At 40.5% G+C, this 24,414-nt stretch overlaps 1 protein-coding gene across 1 annotated transcript in view; it reads right to left on the bottom strand.

Moving 5' to 3' along the window:
- Positions 1 to 24,414, bottom strand: part of LOC128745981 (excitatory amino acid transporter 3-like) — a 67,626-nt gene that overhangs the window by 17,675 nt on the left and 25,537 nt on the right. Inside the window, exon 2 of the mRNA XM_053843037.1 lies at positions 10,368 to 10,931. Within this exon, the coding sequence (XP_053699012.1) occupies positions 10,368 to 10,931 (564 nt within the window). The remainder of the gene's footprint in view (positions 1 to 10,367; positions 10,932 to 24,414) is intronic.

Raw genomic sequence — 24,414 nt, 5'->3', positions numbered from 1 at the left:
CTTTTATGTTTCAATGTCCGCCATTTTGTTATGTGTTCGAATTCTAAAAAAGGATGGATCAAACACGAGATAATTTAATGTACTTTCATGTCGTTTTGGAATTTTTCAATTCGGATAAGCCCACCAGTGCCAATCCATGGTACCGCCATTCATGGTTTTTTTGAACGACTATCTTCAAGGAGCCGTAGGGACAAGGGGAAGAGGTTCCCTTATGAAAACAAAATTGTAAATATTAGTATAAAATGCAATATTTCGAATGCAAAAAAAGAGATATTTTTGCGTCATTTGCATTTAGCAGAAAACCAGTTACACTTAAATTTTTCAATTGGATTTTACGTATTTGTTTTAGCACGAAGCAAAAGTGTAATCTATATAAGTAATCTATATAAGTAGAGTAAAATTTTCTCAATTTGTTCGCCCTATGTAAAAAAAATTCTCAAATTATGCTAAACGAGACAATTCTTGTATCATTAAAAGTAATGCACAGAAGAATGAAACAAGTTATTTGAGAATACAATTCTGAAGTTTTATATATAGCTTTATTGTATAGGAAACCCTAATATTGGAACTTCGAATTGAGTTACGAAGCTGATATTCCAAACTCTATTTAAAGTGGTTATCTCTGCTTTACTATCTACGGGCAACATCAACCCTTATTTTCCATATATAGCAAAAAGTTTTGCTGTAAGTTTAAGTTTTGACAAAACTCAGATGAGAAGTAGTTTAAAAACGTTAATCAAGCATATACCAAAGCTTCAAAACACCTTTAGCGCGCTGACCGAAACCCCTAAGGCCAATAAAATTCAACCGGATCCTGTAGTCACAAAATCAGACTCGTCTGAGTAAAAAGAAGCAGCCAATTCTGATGGTTAAGAACGCCAACTTCTTCACCCTCGTGAAACTTTGTGATGCCCAACCGTCCTACAAAATTACCCAGTTTGGCAATAAAATCATCTGTGCGTCAATGGAGGATTTAGAAATTGGGTAAAGGCCTGGATAATGATATGGTGCAAAAAATATAAAATTTGGATCAATATCTGGACCGTTTTCGAACTGGAAAATAATATTGTATTTGATAATTTTCTAAATAGTTTAGTTAAAATAATTATGAGACTCAGAATAAAGTAAAATTAGGCCATTACAAATATTTTATAAAGTTTTTGTCCTTCCGGTGTTGAGCCACTGAAGGAGGGGAGGGGGGGGGGGGGTAATAAAGTGAATTTTTTAATCGAGCAAAAAAATATGGGTTTTAAGCATTTTTATTTAAAGTTTAAGCGTGAAAACCAAATCTGTTCTTGCTTTTAATATATACGTTATTATTTTCCATGCAAAAATGTACGAAAAGAAGACAAAAACGAGAGATTTTTTTTTGGACGGTTTTCGGAAACTCCGAATTCGAATTTCCATTTCTGTTTCGTGCTAGAAGTGTTAGGTACACTCATTTTTCGAGTTTTTCAGGCTGTAGAGCCCACGGACAATTGATTTTATACTCATATCCCCTCATATCCTACAAATTTTTTTAGTCCCCCGATTTTTCAAGCCAATTTCCAAAGGGGGGTGGGGTGACAAAAACTTAAAAAATATTTTGCAAAGATGATTCTACAATTGATGAAGGGACGGTAAGGGAAAGTAATGAAGAAGGATTTTTTTTTTTCCTCCGGGAATGAAGGGGAAGGGTGGAAAGGAAGGGGGGGGGTAATAGGTAGCTATGCTTAACAAGTTGTCGTTGTGACTCCTATCTTTTGTCCAATGCTGGAAGGTGCATGGGTCGAACCAAGCTGTAATCAGAGATTATAACCGGATTTGAACCCACAACACCTGCCAGGGCGTGTCGCTCACTGGTACCCGTGTACCTTTGAACCACAGAGGCGCTGGACGAGGTACACGGGTACCAGTGAGCGACACGCCCTGGCAGGTGTTGTGGGTTCAAATCCGGTTATAATCTCTGATTACAGCTTGGTTCGACCCATGCACCTTCCAGCATTGGACAAAAGATAGGAGTCACAACGACAACTTGTTAAGCATAGCTACCTATTACCCCCCCCCCTTCCTTTCCACCCTTCCCCTTCATTCCCGGAGGAAAAAAAAAAATCCTTCTTCATTACTTTCCCTTACCGTCCCTTCATCAATTGTAGAATCATCGTTTCAAAAAAATATTAATATATGCCTGACCTCATTTCAAGGTCATGACTAAAGTCACGAGTTTGGTCAATTTTGCAAAGGCCTTATATTCCGCCGATAAGTAAGCAGGTTGACTTCACATCACCTTTTGGTCGATTGACAGATAGATTAAAAATCAGTTTAGTAAAATATTCAAAATCATGCAACCGGACTAACGTTGTACTATGTCATCCGTGGTCGTATCTTATACACAACCCCTCTGATTTTTTTTTTAGGGGTTGTAAAGTTTTCTTTAAGCACCTGTCCCCTCTGACTTGCGATAAAATTAATACCTCCTTGACCACCAAAATTGAGTGACCCGGAGATCTAAAATATTCATTTTTGAAACTTCCTATTTTCTATCTGGTACAGTTCTTCATCGACTATCATTTAAAATTAAAACCTAGTATCTAACCTTACCTTTAAACCTAGTAGAATTACCATGTCTAATTTTTTCAAGTACCATTTACAGTATGATTTCGAATTTGACAACAAATGCGTGTCGCCTATGTTGCCAAAATCGAAACCGTGGCAAAATCTAGACTATTTTTTAACTGAAAAAATTGCATATAAATGTGTCAAAAATTGAATAAATACCACTAATTAACGAATTTTTCACAATTACAACGGTTTTATATTCAAAATGTTCGACAGGGGCTGTCGCAAACCTTTAGATACTTTGCAGTAAGACGTAGTCCTACGTCAGTAAAAATCTTTCCTTTCGAAATATGTAGTCACTAAACAAAAACTCGAACCCCGCTGTACTTGATAAACTAGTTTTAATACAAGTTATATTACATATTTTTAATGCATGGTTTAAATTTTTGAAACTAATAGGCGAGACATTTTTTTTATGACGTGGAAATCGTTTCAACCATATCTGAACAACAGGTAATAATAAATTTCCAATATACAAATGTCACACACAGATACATGCACGCTTAAAAAATTTGACCCATTTTCACGAAAAGTTGAACAGCTCAAAACATGCGTATATTTTACACACTATTTTGAGTAACTCTTACTCCTTTTATGAGTTACACCGTAGAAGCTCATTAATGAGCAATATTTACTCAAAAATGAGTGCCATTTCACCCAAAACTGAGTAGTACTTACACAAATTACGAGTAAATTTAACTCAGTTATGAGGTCGACCTAAACTACTCAGAATTGAGAAATTGCCATTACTCATATTTTTGGGCTGTTCCACTTTTTGTCAAAGTGAGTCGGTTTTTACTCATTTTTGAGTTGAAAGTCACTCATTTCTGAGTTAATCTTATTCATTCGCGGGTTAAATTTTTTAAGCGTGTACACAACACATATCAAGTCACTGAAATATTGTTCAATTGTTGGGCTGACATAAAAACAAGACCCTCGGTGACTGTGACCGATTTCAAATTTTTCAACCGACTTTCATACCTTTCTAACAGAGTATAAGAAAGGTAAAAGCTGTTCAACCTTGTGTCCTATTAATAAATAACAGTAGTATAGTTGAACTATTAAAAAAAAATGCTTTGTTATTTTTTTGTTCATTTACATGGAAGAAACTATGACAATCCTAATTTAGGTCCATTCAAAAATCAAAAATAGGTCCATTCAAGATCATGTTGGGTCCATTCAAGATCAAAAAAAGGCTTTGGCAAAAAACGATATATTTAATAAAATTTTCATCAATTATACATTTTTAAAGTACTGATAATGTAGAAAAAAGGTGGTACTTTGCAACAAATAGTAACATCACCACATATTATTTATAAATGACGAGTAAATTGAGCAGGAGTGCGAGTGGTGGTGTTAAAAAGCGCTAAATAGGTCCATTCAAGATCAATTACCCTAGTAATTTTCAAATGATTTCACGTTGAAGAATATTTTTCATTGAGTTCACACTTAAATGTAACAAAACCTATATTTTAAACATCTCGTTTCACATTTCTTTATGTAACTTTCATACCACACATCCAATGATCATCAAATTTGAAAGTTAAGCAATGCAACTCTTCCTTCATCTTTTCAATATCCTTTAAATCGGTTAAGAAACCTGTGAGAATCTGTTGAATTAGTTCGCACTTCGCAGCAGAAAGTGAACGGTTCAAAGCCACTTGTACAAGTGAGCAGTTTTGTTCACCTTGACAACTTCTTAAATTACCGGCGTCACAAAAAATATACATGTATTTTAACGTCAAGTAATGATGAATTCCTTAACCAACTACAACACTACCAATCTATCAGTTGCAGTTGCTTAAACATTCATTTCAAAGACAACAACTTGCTAGCAAGTCAGCATCACTAAATATACTTACTTACTTATGTGTCCATGTCCGCCGGTCCGGCAGAACAAAGGGATGAAATTAGAGATCTCCACTGCTGACGGTTACCCGCCATGGCTTTTACCTGTCGCCAGGACAGGTTCTCGTCTACAGCCCGGATGTCGTTGGCTAAGCTCCGTCTCCATGAGCCTCTGGGTCTGCCTCTTCTACGCTGTCCTTGTGGATTCCAGTCGAGTGGTGCTCTGCAAACCTCGTTCGCTCCTTTCCTCAAGGTGCGTCCGATCCACTTCCACCTACGCTCACGAATTTCTGTGGCTATCGGCGTTGATGACACCGACGATGGAGTTCCTCATTGGATATCCAATTATCAGGCCACCAGGCACGAATAATATATCGCAGGCACCGGTTAATGAATACCTGCAGTTTTTGCGTTGTCTCCGCTGAGACGCACCACGTTTCGCAGGCATACAGCAGTACGGATTTAACGTTTGAATTAAAGATTCGGGTTTTCGTACGTAGAGTGATCTGGTTTGAGCGCCAAATGTTTCGCAGACCTGCAAAGGCACCCTTGGCCTTCCTGATCCGTGTGGCTATATCAGTCTTGGTACCACCATCGGGCGTTGTTTGGCTACCAAGATATTGAAAGACGGCTACCTGCTCAACTTGTTGTCCCGCTACTGTAAAGTTGGTGGAATTGTCAGTGTTCACTACCATAGACTTAGTTTTCGCTACATTGACTGTGAGACCTGCTGCCTGGGAGCTCTCGGCGAGGTCGTCTAACTTGCTCTGCATATCGTTTCGGCGTTGTGCGAGCAAGACAATGTCGTCGGCTAGGTCGAGGTCATTTAGCTGCTCCATCGTTAGAGGATTCCAAGGCAATCCTCGATTTGGTCTACTGTCAATTGCTCCAACTAATATCTCATCCATAACGATGAGAAACAGAAGCGGTGATAAAATGCAGCCCTGTCTCACGCCAGCAGTAACCCTTATGGGGTCGGACAAGACGCCGTCGTGCAAAACCTTGCACGAGAACGCCTCGTGCCACTAAATATAGCGTATACAGAATGCTCACATATCTGCTAGCGTCGCATAATGAGATAATCTAGAACTATTTCCCATACTACCCGGAAGGGCTCGGCTACTTGATCAATTGTCCTTAAGAATTAATAGAGCTTGCTTATTTGCGGTTGTGTTGGTGGTTTGTTTTCCCCCAGTTTGAAAAACGTCATGGAAAAACCAACAGCAGCAACAACAAATCGCGTGTACATATACGCGGCATAGTGTGCGTACGGTAGCTGTCAGCAATCTCAATTCTCTCTATGTAGTAAGCGTCACAAGATGCAGCATATACAAGAATATTGCATATGCGCTGGTGTTTGTAACGAGGAACCCCTTAACTAATGGTGTATTACGTCCGTAATACCTTAATCTACTGAGCAACTTTGCCGAAGACAGCACACTTCTCACTAACCATATGGAAACCAATCAAGTTGACATCCATTTGCTTCATAGACTCCTATATGGACGTTTGACCGTCTTAATGGATAATGCATACAGTCAGCCGTTTTATTTTAGATTTAAATCCAAATCGCATTTAGAATGTATTAGGAACACTTCGAAAACAATGGGTGACAATCCAACCATTCTTGGAAAAAATATTCTATTCCCTCATGATATCTTGCGTAACTTTTCAAAAGGACCTAAGTAATATTGAGCGACTCTCTTTGGTCGCTCTCTCTTCTGATTATTACGGCGACATAAATGCATTTCAACAAAAGTTTTCTTGACGATTAGCTAGCTACTGACACCAGCAACCGATTTATGCAAGGCTGATGTTTTAAAGTGCATTTGCATCGCCGTGGCAATCGAAAGAGAAGAGGCCCAAAGAGAATCTCTCATTGTTACTTAGGTCCTTTTGAAAAGTTACGCGAGATATGCTTTTTACTTGACAGAGAGGAGCCAGCTGATATTGTTTTTGTGCGCCGAACTGACAGCGCGAACCGGATACGAACTGTCACTGTAAACCGGGATAGTTTGATTGAATGAAATAGATGAAGGATTTATTTGTGATAAAATTTAAAGCCTCTCACAAACCCGAGCGTGGTGACTTGACTTAAATAAATAGTACTATTTAAATTTTCTGCATCAAAAACAAGAAGAAGAAGAAAACGAAAACAATCAATCTTTCACTGAGCTGGTTTCTCTCTCAGCTTTTTACGAGCGTTACTAATGCAGGCAGTTTTCATAAAAAACTCAATTCAAGAGTATTTTTCAGTCTATATAAAGTATTAATTAAAATAGCCAATTATTATTGTTATTTAATCAAAATTCCATAGTTCCATTCCACCAATTATTCCATAGTAGCCAAGTTGCAAAATATGTATGTGCATATGTCGAAAACCAAGTTACCAATTTTTCTCTTGTTTAATAATTCTTCTGTAAAATTGTCTAGTGAACACTTTAAGCTATGAATCGTTTATTTTCGATTGGGGTTGTTTGAGATATTTGCATTTTTCGTATTAAATTACAAAAAAAAGAGATGATGGTAAAAATTAAACAAGAACTAATAACATGACTGTAGGACATACATATTAAAGTAACTTAAACTAGGAAACACAATCTAAAGCTTAATGCTACACTAAATGAATTTATATTATCTAAATTTGCTTATACCTAAATTCTGCTTACACTATTGTTAAATTTGCTTACCCTAATTATATATTAATCTAAAATCACGTCAAATTCAATTATACATTAAAGGCTTATTGCTATCGATGATAAGCGAGGTAGCTGATACAGTGAGAGATGTAGGAGAGAACCACTATCACAGATAAGCAATCATTGTCATCAAAGGCTAATGTTAGATCTTCATGCAAATGAAAGCCAGTACAATCTGATCACTTGAGGTGACGAGCAATAAACCGTTAAAGCTCCCGTAAATGTGATATTTTTTACGGTCAGAAAATTCCGAACTTCACTACTGGCCCTTCTGCCAGCCACGGTCGCGGACAAGTAACCCTTCGATACCGGCAGTCAACCCCGTATCTCGATCAATGACTACGCGTTCAAAAATCTGTGTAAACTTTAAATTTTTGAAATTTGAACGTAAAAATTAGCTTTTTTGAGAATGTGACTAAATCATCATTTAACCGTTATGTGTGCGACAAAAAAAAAACATCTTTAGCAGGGCGACAAGGGTACCCGGGTACCCAAAATTTATATTTTTATAACATCAACAATTTTAAACCGATTTTGATGAATTGGTGTCATTTGATTCATTAATTTATTAAGTTTTGAATTATTTGGCCGTTTGGCCATTAAAGACATACGGGGCCCGAAAGTCCGGAATTCCGACAGAGTGTCCGCTGTGAGGTAGAGAACTGATTGTATTGCAGGAAAATCAGTCATGAGGATATAAAAACCCTAAAAATTCATACAATGAACTATTCCATATAATGAGATGAATCAGTTTGGCCATTCCGGAGTAGGTTCCCGTGGGGTCATGGGTGGCCAGTCTAGTATTAGAAGTAAAACCTAACAATATGGGTATCATAGTTCTTGGAATTAGTTCGGTAGGTGATATTATTTACATTTCGATGTATTTTGTTTGGTTATTTCGAAAATGGTTTCTACGGGGTCACAGATGATACCGCAGCATTCAAGATAATGCTTAATTATCAGAACAATAATGATGATAATGATAATGATAATTATCAGAACAGTTCAAAACGTAGAACCATCCGTTATACATTTGGAACCAATTCCGAAATTATTAATCAGTACTAAACTGGTCATATCAGTTCAAAACATCTAAAAGATCCGCTAAACCAATTCTAATATTGGATTAGGCACCCAACTGGCCATCTATAACCCTACAGGAACCCAATCCTGGAATGGCCAATGCGATCTAAAGTCACCAAATTATATAATAAGATGAAAAAAGGGTCCGCAATGTGAAGTTCAAAGCTAAGAACTTCGCTGAAAGCTGATATTCTTTCAAAACAAGCGTTTTCCCACGTTTAACCGGACGTTGCTCCGGAATTACCGATTCCCGGGAACTACATGTCATTTGATGGCCAAATGCTTTATCTAATCAAAACCATGGTGAGTATAGACATGGTGAAACGCAACTGACAAACAGTAGGCGAAGTGGAGTAAAAGCTTTTGTTGTGCAGGCAGGAGACGCACGGTGCTCTGTGACGTAGGAAGTTTGCAGCTTTTTCTCGTTGCTTTGGTTTTATAAACAGCAACCAAAGCAACGAAGGTTTGTTACTGATTGTTTGCTAGCTGCTACAACGAACGGTGACATATTCGTTCTGTTGAAAACTAAGACTAAGGTAAGTAATACTGTTATAATATTTCTAAGCGGTTCTAATATTTTCTTCTTAGATGCAAATTCACCAAAATGCCGGCCAACCAGCACGCATCTAGGCTCGCATTCCTTTTTCTGCCTTCTAGTGGGATGACGAATGCGTCATCTCCGAGCTAAAAACCACTGCATCGGAGTCGAAATCATTCGTAGCTCGATTTAGGTGTTGGAAGCGACCACGAAAAAGTAGTACAAATTACCGCCACCTTCATTACTGCTGCCTCTAGCAGTAGTAATGGACGGTGCGTTACCCTCGTTGCCGCGCATCCAAACGCGGCATCACAGCAAGTGTAAATTTTACGAAGGCAGCCGTTACAGAAAGGAACACTTCAGGAAGGCGTCGTTGCCGTTGAGACGTTGAGAGTTCAAACCGCTTAAATTATCAAGAAACTCCCCGTCGGAATCGGAATATGTAGAAATGCCTATCTAAACAATCCATCCTAAAGCCGGGTTGGAATACTCCGATCCCTCTGAGGCGAGAATAAAGAGAATAAAAATGGACAATGATCAAGAAGCAGATGATTCGTACTGTTACACATTATTATTAAATGATACTTAAATAGAAACATTTGATAGAAATAAAAATTTATTGGATAATCCAACTTCTTTGATTGATTTCTTTTTACAGAATACAAAAGAACTGTATTGTAAAGCATCGTAATAAATTGTTTTATATTTTCATGCAGCAAGAACTGAATGTGCTTGATGCTGCTGAACCTGAACTTTACGGCTGATGCTACGTGAAATGTAAAACTCAAATTCAATCAGGCGATCACTCAATGGAGATCTGTACTTATGCTCCGTGTCATAATCTCTATGTCTAGGCCCCGACACAATGCACACGGATTTTACTACGTTGCGGAAATTTGACAGAAAACTCATGTAAAAACTGTCAAATTGCCGCAACGTAGTAAATTCCATATGCATTGTGTCTGATCCTTTACGCTATGTCAAGAACGTCACCACTAGAAAAGCGCCCTACGCCTGCCATGATGTTGTATATATAGCACAAGCATGTGCTTTAGACTATAAGCTTTTGTAAAAAAATTCCTACGTCGCAGGCCTTCTTGGCGTTTTTCAATATGACTGTTTCTACTTTTTGCCATATCGTTTCACCATGCTCTATACACCATGATCAAAGCTAGATAAATGTACGAATCAAATGCCACTGGTTTAATCCAAATCGGTTCAAGATAGCCAAAGTTATGAACATAGCAAATCATGGGTACCCGGATACCCTTGTCGCCCTCCAACGTAATAAAAAAATTCAAGTGCTTCTCATTGCTAATCCCCTTTATGGATATGCACCAAAAAAACCTCAATTACGATCAACGAGTTTTACGATGTCGCAACATTTCAATGACGTATGTTTTAAATTGAATGAGTTAAAACTATTTTAAAACTGAAAAGGACCTGGGTACCCTGTTGCACACCTAACGGTTAAAAAGGATTGATCAACTTTGGAACCACTTTGGGAAATTGAATGTGGAATTGTGGAGATGACCAACTGCAACTAGTACGCTCACTTGACATGTAATGATCCGTAGTTAACTAATCATGGTAATACTTACACTAGCCAATCGATAGCAATGATCAATGATACATCTTCACTAGGTAGTCCAATGGAATCCAGAACCATTACAAGTGTTACCAAACCCCCCTGAGGTACCGCTGCCGTTCCTATGCTTGCAGCAGTAGCTGTGATCGCGAGTGCTATAATATTACCAAAAGTAAGCTCTATTCCACGTAGTTGAGAAATAAAGATTGCAGCGACGGCTTCATACAGAGCAGTTCCGTCCATGTTAATGGTTGTTCCAATGGGAATAACAAACCGAGTTATTCGTGTATCAATGTTATTCTTTGTTTCTAAGCATTGTAGTGTAACCGGCATCGTTGCCGAGCTAGATGAAGTTCCAAATGCTGTAGCGATTGCCTGTCCCATATTAGCAAGAAACTTGTACGGATTTTTTCTAGTTAGAACAAAGTAAATTGTTGGAAGTACAACGATCCCATGGAAAATGATTCCACAAACTACTACAGCGAAATACATTCCTAGTTTGGCAAAAACGTCGCCTATGTCATCCATTTCCAAAAATTTCGCCATGATGAGTGATAGAACTCCGATTGGAGATAACCTATTGAAGACAGAAAAACGTAACGAATTAGTACATTTCTTTGAACGTAAGATTACGTCCTTGTTCACTATGCTAGATAACCATTTGTGATAACGAATGAGAATCTGTTACATTGAAATGAAAAATTTAAACAAACGTGAAGGTGGATGGAATGGATGTCCAAATATTTTTAAAACATAGTTACATCAACAATGCAATGTAATTATTAAATTGTCAAAGTTCATGTAAAATTAATTTTTTTGTGGTATCCAAATTTATACATACCTACACCAATTATTTACTGTGATACCTATATTTCCATTTAAGAAAAATAATTGACTCAACCTCATGTTTTGACATAGGGCTACGTCTTATGGCAAGTTTTAGGATAGAGTGTCATTCCAAAAAAATCGAAAAAACGCAAGCGTCACGGAAAATGAAAGATTTTAATTTTTTTAACTACTAAGTCACTGAACGAAACTGAACAATTTATATGTTGTTGGATAGATAAAATGAACAGCAATTTTAAGGAGGGGGTAGGAGAGTAATTTTATGGAGGGCGTAGGAGGGGGGAGGGTGGGAAGGTCTCTTATCAAATGAAACACAAATTTTCTCGAAACTCGAGAACTAATCAAGCAAATGGAACCAAATTTGGCATGTGGGGTTTTTAGAAGGCAAGATTTTTCTATGGTGTACTGAGACTCCATCCCCTTCTAAGAGAAGGGGGGGGGGGGGGGGGCGCCCATACAAATGAAGTACAAATTTCCTCATAACTCTAGAACAGTCATACAAATGAAACCAAATTTGGCATATGGAAGTTTTTGGAGGCATGAATTTATTTTATGACAGTTTGAGACCCCCCACCCCTGTGGTAGGAGGATAAGGACTCTCATACAAATAAAACAGAAATTTTTGCGAATTTTCCATATTTTCTGCTATGTAACAACCGATAAGCTGTGAAAGTAAACTAGTAAAACCTTCTCGGAGCAAAAGTTAAAGAACCGACGCCGCTAATTTACGTGTCTGTTGCCATTCATGTCAAAAGAGAAGAACATTCGAACTTGCTGAACGTTCTTTGGCTTGAAGGTTTTTGGAGGCAGAAATTTTTTCTATGGTAGATTGAGAACCTTTCTTCCTCTAAGAGGGGGGGCTCCCATACAAATGAAACACAAACTTCCCCATAACTCGACTATTAATCAAGCAAATGGAACCCAATTTGGCATGTGAAGGTTTTTGGAAGTAGAATTTTTTTTCTATGGTAGATTGAGAAATCTCCTTCCTCTAGAGGGGGAGCTCCCATACACATAAAACACAAATTTTCCATAACTCGACTATTAATCAAGCAAATGAATTTGGGGGCTACTGGAGGCAGAATTTTTTTCTATGGCGTATTAAGATTCCTCTCCCTTCTGGGGCAGGGCAGGGCTCCCATACAAATTAAACAGAATTTTTTGCAATATTCAAAAAGTAATCGAACTCGCGAGTGTTGCCGTCCATACTAAAATATAAGATAAATTTGGAACAAAATTGCTAAGAATAAATCGGTGGAGCCTAGATAATGGGTCAAATTAAATAAAAGTAAGATAATATAATACTTATTTTAAAAAGAATGCATTGTTGAAATGAAAATATGAAGAAAATAATGTTGAGATTACACTAAGTTTATGGTTTCTGATAAGTTTTCAACTGATTTCAATCGAACTGCACTGATGTTTTATTACGATTTTGCCAACATTACCATTTTAAGGGTTGGTAATAAAACCCAAATTTTTTCGTTGGGCTGCTCGAGTCACAAATTAGGAATATCTTGGTTTGCCAAAAGAAAGCTCTTGTTTGCAAGATTACAATTAAGTAAATTTTCAGCATTATGCATGTACCCCCTTGTTAGAATGGCGAAGCAACGCGCGCCGGGTCGTCTAGTTCTCTTTAAGATTCAGAACCCGAAATTGTCGACGATATCGTGAATGGCTATGGAGGACAGAAATTCAAGAGGTTAATACCTGTAGAACCTGGTTGAACCTAATTTATCTTGACTGAGAATTTTTTTAATTTCCTTCGAACATAACTTTTCAGTAACAGGAGAAAACGTTACTTTTGAGTCTACTGAAAAAGTCTTAGATTCTCACCAGAAGAACGTAGATTGGACACCTCGGCTAAAAAAATTTAAACACGGTGATGTTTTATCTATCTACTAGCTGACCATACAAACTTCGTATTGCCACAAAGTAACCTGTGTTGTACTTAGGGATGGGAATTATCATTAAAAATCGTTACTGATAACTATCAGTAATTTCAGTACGTTACTGATAACTATCAGTAAATATCAGTAATTTTACCCAAGCATTTTTTTGTAGCAAAAAAATAGGAAATTGTAATAACCGCAATATTCATTGTAATTTATCAGGTGGACTTCATGGGGGTTCGCGCAACTACCGACAAGATTTTTACCATCCGACAGATTTTGCAGAAATGTTAAGGGTACATCGTGTTCTCGGATCACATCTTTATTAATTTCAAAGCGACATATGATACAGTCCATCGAAACCAACTATGGCATATAATGCACGAAACCGGTTTTCCGGATAAACTGACGCGACTAATCAGAGCTACATTGGAACGAGTCACGTGTTTCGCACGTTTCGGGGACACACTCGAGTTCCTTCGAGACGCGGCGAGGGTTGGGACAAGGTGGCAGCTTATCCAGTATGCTGTTCAAGGCAGAGGCAAGATTTCCATCAAGGGTAGAAATACATGAATCACGACATACTTTCACTGCATGAGAATCCCAGAGACTCTCATCTACATCTGACGAAAGTCGGTAAGGTACGGTGGGCCAGGCACGTCGTAAGGATGCCGGACGACAGAGCAACGACAACAGTTCTTTTCAACAACCTCACCGGCACCGGAAACACGAAGACTCAACATACAAGATGGCTCAAGTCGAAAGCGATTTATGACTTTTTAGACGATCGATCGAGTTGAATAGAGACGACTGCTTGACACAGCACGAGCCACCGCGGCTCTAGGCTGCTGACGACAACGACGGCAATATTACTTTCGTCTATCGTACGCAACTTCCGACCATTAACTTTAATCCAACTGATTTTTCTAAAGGGACGACGTAACTGTATCAGCACAGACTAACAGACGTAACACTTCGAACATATTTTCTAACAAAACATCGTTTCAATGACACCCTTAAAACTTGGAAAAAACACTAGCATCACCTGGCGCAGTCTTCCCGCTATGCAAGGCAGCTTGCTATAAATTTAGCAATGTTATAAATTTACTTGTATATCATCTGACAACAGCACCTGCGCAAGTGAGCGGCGTTCTCGCGCAGCGACTGTTGTTTGAGTCTTGGATTAAGTGAATATTTGAAATGATCGTTTTTATTGGCGATCAAATGAGGCTTCGGTGTTACGTCTGTTAGTCTGTGGTATCAGTAAGCATCAATAGCTGCGGAACCTTACTGATACTTAGTGATATTCTTGCTTACTGATAACTATCAGTAATTAAGGATAGTTTTCCCATCCCTATTGTACATAAATCATGAATCTCGGATGATCTTTGTCACAATTTCGAGTTTTGCAAGTTTCTGAGGAGTTCAACCTTAGATGATTCATTTTGGCAGCTACGTAACTATGAAAGCATCCCAGGTAACCAATAAGCATCACCAAAGCAAGCCAATAAGCATTTAAGTCGCCTTAAATGCTACTTAAATGCCATTTTGGCAAAATATACAGCTACTTTACTGATAACCTTCTTATAGTGCTGACAATGCTAATTTACAGCTAATTACCGACACGAAGAATTTGAATACAATTTTGGATGCCAATTTACAACACCTACAGGGGCGGACTGGGAGCCAAAGGGCCCACCGGACCTTTGATATTAGGGGCCCCAGTTTGCCATATTCTCATGATAGTAAATTAACACAAAAAAAGACATCTACTCAAAAGACATCAGTGTTACAAGGACAGTAAATCGAATGAATATGGGCTCTATTTTGTAAGTCATGTCGTGCAACTCGACTCGAATCAGGCACTGTCGAGTGTCGAGTATCGGGAGAACGGGCAGCATAGCGGCTTGATGCTCGAACCAAAACAAACTCAGTCGTTATTAGGACCGAGTTATCAGCTTTTAGCATGTGCGTCATATTAGTGGTTCACGGTACTTTAGTTTTGACGCATTTTTCTTCAACCCAATCTTCGCTGCTTTGAGTTTTAGTTTGTTCAGCCACCACCCCAGATGCTGTGGATCAGATATTTACCATGCGTCTAGTAACTGACGAGTTCCGGGAGTACAACTTGTAGACTCATAATATTTTTATGGATTTCAAGGCGGCATACGATTTAGTCAAACGAAATGAGCTGTGACAGTTACCGCTAGGACATGGTTTTCCCACAGGACTAGTTACGTTGATTCGTATGACGCTGGATGAGTTAAAATTATGAGTCAGAATAGCAGATGAGACCACACATGCTTTTTGATTTTGCGGATGACGTCGATATACCAAAATCAAAAGTAGAGCAGCGAAAGAAGCCTTACAGCTGCGAATTGGCCTTTACGCAGGCATTACATTTTGTAGCTGAAGTCCCGTAGCTTGCAAATTCGCGTAAAACAGACGCGCTAGAGAACACTAATCCTCTCGGTGGCCCTTTACGGACATGAATCATGGACGCTAAAAGAAGCTGATCGATGAATGCTTGGGGTTTTAGCGTAAAACTTGGCAAAATCCAAAATGGAGTGTAGCGCAGACGCTTGAACCACAAGCTATATTAAGAATGCAAATATGCTGTTATAATGAAGATAGCATAGTGTGGCAGTCTGCGCTGGATTGGTCACGTGTCTAGAAGGCTCGACGAAAGAGTAGCCAAAATTATTTTAAGCAGAGAATCAAGAAGAGGCCGTAGACTTCGGAGTAGACATCGCACTGATAGATGTGCGCTATCGAGGATGATGCACGTTCAGCTGGTGTTCAAGGGGTTTGAAGAAAGGTAGGACCATAATTCATTCGGCGCAGGATCGATACCGGACCGTCGCCACTGAAGTAAACTGAGTATGGAGCTTAAGCCGACAGTTCAATATTTATAAGTAGTCAAATAATTGCGGATGAAACACTAATTCTACTTACCATGTCCGCTAATTAAGCCAGTTTTGCACTACCCACCCCTGATAGTCTGTATTGAGGATAAGCCCCTTTGCGACTTCATTGAATTTCCCGCGGCTATATCCTACAACTTCCGTAAAGCTGATATGCATAGTATTAATGACGTATTGTCCAGTATTGACTGGGCTGAGATACTTGACCCAGAGGACGTTGAAGCTGCGGCGCAAACCTTTTCACATGTTCTGTTATATGTTATAGATCGACACGTCCCGAAAAGAAGTCACCGCAACACTTCTCACCCCTCTTGGTACACGAATGAGTTGCGCAAACTGAAGTCATTCAAAAGAGCAGCATTACGGAGATTCACGAAGCATCGCACGCTTTCGCTAAAGCGTCATTATGCGAGAGTGAGCCACTTATATAGGCGAGCCAGTAGGCAATGCTTTTCACGGATCAACAGAGCATTCAACGGAAACTAAAGCGTCACCCGAAGTGCTTCTGGAACTATGTAAACGATCAACGCAGAGAGTCCGGCCTCCCGTCTTCTATGGAGTATAACGGGGAAATCGCTGCCGCACCTCAGGATATATGCCGTTCCTTTTCCAGCAAATTTGCAAGTGTTTTCACTAACGAGGTATTGAGCGTTGACCATGTTGCCCTAGCAGCATGCAATGTTCCAATTTATGGTCAAACACTAGGTGCCATTGATGTCAACGTCGAGAAAATCCCAAAAGCCGCTTCCATGCTTAAGTCGTCCTTCAACCCTGGAGTACCTTCTGCATTCCTGAAGACACATATCCTGTTTGTTGACGCCATTGCTCTACCTATTCCGAATGTCTATCTCTAGCGGCGTATTCCCATCGTGTTGGAAATTTGCGCATATGTTTCCTGTGCATAAAAAAGGTAGTAAACGAGATGTGAACAACTATAGAGGAATCACATCGCTCAGTGCAGTTTCAAAACTATTTGAGTTGGTAATCATGGAACCTCTATTGTCACACTGCAAACAATATCTAAGTGCCGATCAACATGGCTTCATTTCCCAGCGCTCGACCACCACTAACCTGCTGTGTCTAACATCATACATAACGGGAAGTATGGACCACCGTGCTCAAACCGATGTCTTATACACAGACTTGTCGGCCGCTTTTGATAAGATAAACCATGACATCGCAATTGCAAAATTGCATAGACTGGGCGTTAGCGACAACCTTTTGCGCTGGTTTCGCTCATATCTGACCAATCGACAGTTGGTGGTTGCCATTGGAGATTGTAGGTCCGATAGCTATCTAGCCTCTTCAGGTATACCTCAGGGAAGCCATCTTGGACCTTTGATCTTTCTGCTCTACTTCAACGACGTTAATTTGGCTATCAAATGCCCTCGACTCTCGTATGCAGATGACCTGAAAATGTTTTCCCAGATCCGTTCGACAGACGATTGTCACTTTCTCCAAAATCAGTTGGAGGCCTTTGCCGCTTGGTGCGATGTGAACCGCATGTTAGTGAACCCGGGGAAGTGTTCAATAATCACTTTCTCCAGAAAAAAAGACCCGATCCTGTTTTGTTATGAGCTCAATGGCACACCCATCGAACGTGTTTCGTATATAAAAGACCTAGGAGTTATCTTGGATCCGCAGTTAACGTACAAGGAGCATATCTCGTACATTATCGCTAAAGCTTCGAGGTCATTAGGCTTCATTTTCAGGATCGCGAAAAAGTTCTCTGATATATATTGCCTTAAGTCACTATATTGTTCGCTGGTGCGGTCCATTCTGGAATACTGTTCGCCCGTTTCGAATCCTAACTACAACAACAGTACAGAGAGAATTGAATCCGTTCAGCGCCGATTTCTTTGATTCGCTTTGCGAAGGTTGCCATGGAGAGACCCGTACCTAGTTATGTAAGCCGCTGTCAGCTGAATGACTTGGAACCTCTCTATGTTCGTAGAGCTGCCTCTAGAGCTTTATTTATTGCGGATTGCCTGCAGGGTAGAATAGACAGCCCTGTGCTTATGGAGCAGATTAACATAAATGTGCAACCACGAGCACTGCGTAATAGCGCCATGCTGAGACTAAAAGTTCGTCGCACTAATTACTCTATGAATGGCGTTTTCGGTGGCTTGCAGCGAGTTTTTAACCGTTATGTGTGCGACAAAAATAACACCTTTAGCAGGGCGACAAGGGTATCCGGGTACCCAAAATTGATATCGTTATAACGTCAACAATTTTGAACCGATTTTGATGAAATAGGTGTCATTTGATTCGTTAATTTATCTAGTTTTGAATTCTTTGGCTATTTGGCCATTAAAAGACATACGGGGCCCGAAAATCCGGAATTCCGACAGAGTGTCCGCTGTGAGGTAGAGAACTGGTTGTATTGCAGGAAAATCAGTCATGCGGATATAAAAACTCTAAAAATTCATGCAATGAACTATTTCATATAATGAGATGAATCAGGTTGGTCATTCCGGAGTAGGTTCCTGTGGGGTCATGGGTGGCCAGTCTAGGATTGGAGGTAAAACCCAGCAATATGGGTATCAAAGTTCTTGGAATTAGTTCGGTAGGTGATATTTTTTACATTTCGTTGTATTTTGATTGGTTATTTCGAAAATGGTTTCTACAGGGTCACAGATGATACCGCAGGATTCAAGATAATGCTTAGCATTATCAGAACAGTTTAAAACGTAGAACCATCCGTTATACATTTGGAACCAGTTCCGAAATTATTAATCAGTACTAAACTGGCCATATCCGTTCAAAACATCTAAAAGATCCGCTAAACCAATTCTAATATTGGATTAGGCACCCAACTGGCCATCTGTAACCCTACAGGGACCCAATTCTGGAATGGCCAATGCGATCTAAAGTCACCAATTTATATAATAAGATGAAAAAAGGGTCCACAATGTCAAGTTCAAAACTAATAGTTTTACTGAAGGCTGATATTCTTTCAAAACAAGCGGCTTCCCACGTTTTACCGGACGTTGCTCCGGAATTACCGATTCCCGGGAACTACATGTCATTTGATGGCCAAATGCTTTATCTGATCAAAACTAAATAAATGTACGAATCAAATGCCACTGGTTTCATCCAAATCGGTTCAAGATAGCCAAAGTTATGAACATAACAAATCATGGGTACCCGGGTACCCTTGTCGCCCTCCTACGTAATAAAAAAATTCAAGTGCCTCTCATGGCTAATCCCCTTTATGGATATGCACCAAAAATACCTCAATTACTTAAGATCAACGAGTTTTACGATGTCGCAAAATTTCAAAAACGTATGTTTTAAATTGAATGAGTTATAACTATTTTAAAACTGAAAAGGTACCCGGGTACCCTGTTGCACACATAACGGTTAATCAAGTGTCGTCATTATTCGATTTTCATCTGTCGCGTCGAATACTTGGCAGAAGATTTGGAAGCTTTTTTTCGGCAGCAATAATCCGCGAGTGATGTAGACTTATATTTTAACTGTTTTTGTATTTGTATTTTACTCACTTGACTGTATTTTTATGTAACTATCGACAACCATTGGGGCTATCTCGAGCCCGTTGATTTAATAATAAATAAATAAATAAATACCCAGAATAGAAGCTGGTAATATTTTCGGAGCTTGGACCCCAACAGCTCAACTTAAATGATTTCTTGAATCATGGGGCCCCAGCAATCGAACATTCATGAGTCATAGAAAAAGTTTAATTGAAAGAGAAATTTTGGTTTAGAGTTCGGGGCCCTAATAGTCCCATTCGAAGCTGAATTTTCATGGGGCCCCAGCAATCGAACATTCGTGAGTCATAGAAAAAGTTTACTTGAAATAGAAATTTTGGAAAGTTCGGGGCCCCAACAGTCCCATTCGAAGCTGAATTTTCAATCATCAAATCGGTTGATTTCATAAATCATGGGGCCCCAGCAATCGAACATTCGTGAGTCATAGAAAAAGTTCTTGAAATAGAAATTTTGGAAAGTTCGGGGCCCCAACAGTCCCATTCGAAGCTGAATTTTCAATCATCAAATCGGTTGATTTCATGAATCATAGGGCCCCAGCAATCGAACTTTCGTGAGTCATAGAAAAAGTTTAATTGAAATAAAAATTTTGGAAAATCTCATTTTGTGTAACAACGAAATTTTTACAGGGGTCCCCCGGGCATTTGCCCGATTGCCCGGTGGGCCAGTCCGCCCCTGAACACCTATGCAGTCAAAAAGCTAACATACCACAACGTGCAGTATAAAATGCCAGATACGCTGATTTGCTGCTTATCTTAATGCTTATTAGTTACCTGGAATGGGTAGTTTAATATACAAATTTGCAATTTTTTCTCACAATAAAGTAGAAAACAACTCCCCTGTCCCATTGCATAGCCAGAAAACGGATAGTAATATTCGCTATGATTGTACAACATTTCGCCGAATATCATTTAGCGAAAAAAATTTAAGCGGAATGTACCATTTCACGGAAAATTTTTTTGTGGAAAGTACCATTTCGCGATCCTCTCCTTACCCGCTGTCGCTCGTTCCAGGAAACCCAGGTAGACCTAGGAAAACAAATAAACCTAGACAGTAGTGATTACTGCGTGGAGTTACCTCCCCCCAGCGGGCGGCGCTTCCGACGGCGGGTCACCGGCAACACTCGCGGCCGTCTCGTCCTGAATGATCTAGTGTTACTATAGGTAATTTTTGTGGTCTAGTTATTGACTAATGTTTTATGAAAGAGTCTCGAATTTCTCGAATTTCTCGAGTTCGATTAGTTTTCGAGTTTCGCAAAAATTTCTGCTTTATTTGTATGAAAGTCCATATCCCCCTACCACAGGGGTGAGAGGTCTCTAACTATCACATAATAAATTCAAGACTCCAAAATCTCCCACATGCCAAATTTGGTTCCATTTGCTTGATTAGTTTTCAAGTTATAAGGAAATTTGAATTTCATTTGTAAGAGGGGGGGGCTCTTAAAAAGGGAGGGGGTCGTAATTCACTATAAAAAAATTTTTTGCCATCCAAAACTCCTACATGCCAAATTTGGTTCCATTTGCTTGATTAAGTCTCGAGTTATGAGGAAATTTGTCCTAAAGTGGGGAGGGGTCCCAATTCACCATAGAAAAACTTTTTGTCTCCAAAAACACTCACATGCCAAATTTGGTTCGATTTGCTTGATTAGTTCTCGAGTTATGATTATGATTAGTTCCTCTCCTCTTAAAGATGAGAGTTATTATAATTCCCCTTTCAAAGAGGAGAGGGGTCCCAATTTACCATAGAATAAATTCTTTTCACCAAAAACACCCACATGCCAAATTTTGTTCTATTTGCTTGACTGGTTTTCGAGTTATGCAGAAATTTGTGTTTCATTTGTATGGGAGCCCCCCTCTTAGTAGGGGGAGGGTCTCTAACCATCACTAAAACCTTTCCTGGCCTCAAAAATCTCAACATGAAAATTTTCTCGCCGATTGGTTCAGTAGTTTTTGATTCTATAAGGAACATCCCGACAGACAGACAGACAGACAGACAGACAGACAGACAGACAGACAGACAGACAGACAGACAGACAGACAGACAGACAGACAGACAGACAGACAGACAGACAGACAGACAGACAGACAGACAGACAGACAGACAGACAGACAGACAGACAGACAGACAGACAGACAGACAGACAGACAGACAGACAGACAGACAGACAGACAGACAGACAGACAGACAGACAGACAGACAGACAGACAGACAGACAGACAGACAGACAGACAGACAGACAGACAGACAGACAGACAGACAGACAGACAGACAGACAGACAGACAGACAGACAGACAGACAGACAGACAGACAGACAGACAGACAGACAGACAGACAGACAGACAGACAGACAGACAGACAGACAGACAGACAGACAGACAGACAGACAGACAGACAGACAGACAGACAGACAGACAGACAGACAGACAGACAGACAGACAGACAGACAGACAGACAGACAGACAGACAGACAGACAGACAGACAGACAGACAGACAGACAGACAGACAGACAGACAGACAGACAGACAGACAGACAGACAGACAGACAGACAGACAGACAGACAGACAGACAGACAGACAGACAGACAGACAGACAGACAGACAGACAGACAGACAGACAGACAGACAGACAGACAGACAGACAGACAGACAGACAGACAGACAGACAGACAGACAGACAGACAGACAGACAGACAGACAGACAGACAGACAGACAGACAGACAGACAGACAGACAGACAGACAGACAGACAGACAGACAGACAGACAGACAGACAGACAGACAGACAGACAGACAGACAGACAGACAGACAGACAGACAGACAGACAGACAGACAGACAGACAGACAGACAGACAGACAGACAGACAGACAGACAGACAGACAGACAGACAGACAGACAGACAGACAGACAGACAGACAGACAGACAGACAGACAGACAGACAGACAGACAGACAGACAGACAGACAGACAGACAGACAGACAGACAGACAGACAGACAGACAGACAGACAGACAGACAGACAGACAGACAGACAGACAGACAGACAGACAGACAGACAGACAGACAGACAGACAGACAGACAGACAGACAGACAGACAGACAGACAGACAGACAGACAGACAGACAGACAGACAGACAGACAGACAGACAGACAGACAGACAGACAGACAGACAGACAGACAGACAGACAGACAGACAGACAGACAGACAGACAGACAGACAGACAGACAGACAGACAGACAGACAGACAGACAGACAGACAGACAGACAGACAGACAGACAGACAGACAGACAGACAGACAGACAGACAGACAGACAGACAGACAGACAGACAGACAGACAGACAGACAGACAGACAGACAGACAGACAGACAGACAGACAGACAGACAGACAGACAGACAGACAGACAGACAGACAGACAGACAGACAGACAGACAGACAGACAGACAGACAGACAGACAGACAGACAGACAGACAGACAGACAGACAGACAGACAGACAGACAGACAGACAGACAGACAGACAGACAGACAGACAGACAGACAGACAGACAGACAGACAGACAGACAGACAGACAGACAGACAGACAGACAGACAGACAGACAGACAGACAGACAGACAGACAGACAGACAGACAGACAGACAGACAGACAGACAGACAGACAGACAGACAGACAGACAGACAGACAGACAGACAGACAGACAGACAGACAGACAGACAGACAGACAGACAGACAGACAGACAGACAGACAGACAGACAGACAGACAGACAGACAGACAGACAGACAGACAGACAGACAGACAGACAGACAGACAGACAGACAGACAGACAGACAGACAGACAGACAGACAGACAGACAGACAGACAGACAGACAGACAGACAGACAGACAGACAGACAGACAGACAGACAGACAGACAGACAGACAGACAGACAGACAGACAGACAGACAGACAGACAGACAGACAGACAGACAGACAGACAGACAGACAGACAGACAGACAGACAGACAGACAGACAGACAGACAGACAGACAGACAGACAGACAGACAGACAGACAGACAGACAGACAGACAGACAGACAGACAGACAGACAGACAGACAGACAGACAGACAGACAGACAGACAGACAGACAGACAGACAGACAGACAGACAGACAGACAGACAGACAGACAGACAGACAGACAGACAGACAGACAGACAGACAGACAGACAGACAGACAGACAGACAGACAGACAGACAGACAGACAGACAGACAGACAGACAGACAGACAGACAGACAGACAGACAGACAGACAGACAGACAGACAGACAGACAGACAGACAGACAGACAGACAGACAGACAGACAGACAGACAGACAGACAGACAGACAGACAGACAGACAGACAGACAGACAGACAGACAGACAGACAGACAGACAGACAGACAGACAGACAGACAGACAGACAGACAGACAGACAGACAGACAGACAGACAGACAGACAGACAGACAGACAGACAGACAGACAGACAGACAGACAGACAGACAGACAGACAGACAGACAGACAGACAGACAGACAGACAGACAGACAGACAGACAGACAGACAGACAGACAGACAGACAGACAGACAGACAGACAGACAGACAGACAGACAGACAGACAGACAGACAGACAGACAGACAGACAGACAGACAGACAGACAGACAGACAGACAGACAGACAGACAGACAGACAGACAGACAGACAGACAGACAGACAGACAGACAGACAGACAGACAGACAGACAGACAGACAGACAGACAGACAGACAGACAGACAGACAGACAGACAGACAGACAGACAGACAGACAGACAGACAGACAGACAGACAGACAGACAGACAGACAGACAGACAGAC

This window comes from Sabethes cyaneus, chromosome 1, assembly GCF_943734655.1.
Source record: "Sabethes cyaneus chromosome 1, idSabCyanKW18_F2, whole genome shotgun sequence".
NCBI lineage: Eukaryota > Metazoa > Arthropoda > Insecta > Diptera > Culicidae > Sabethes > Sabethes cyaneus.
The sequence above is the reverse complement of the archived record's forward strand: the minus strand, read 5'-3'. Positions and strand labels throughout refer to the sequence as shown.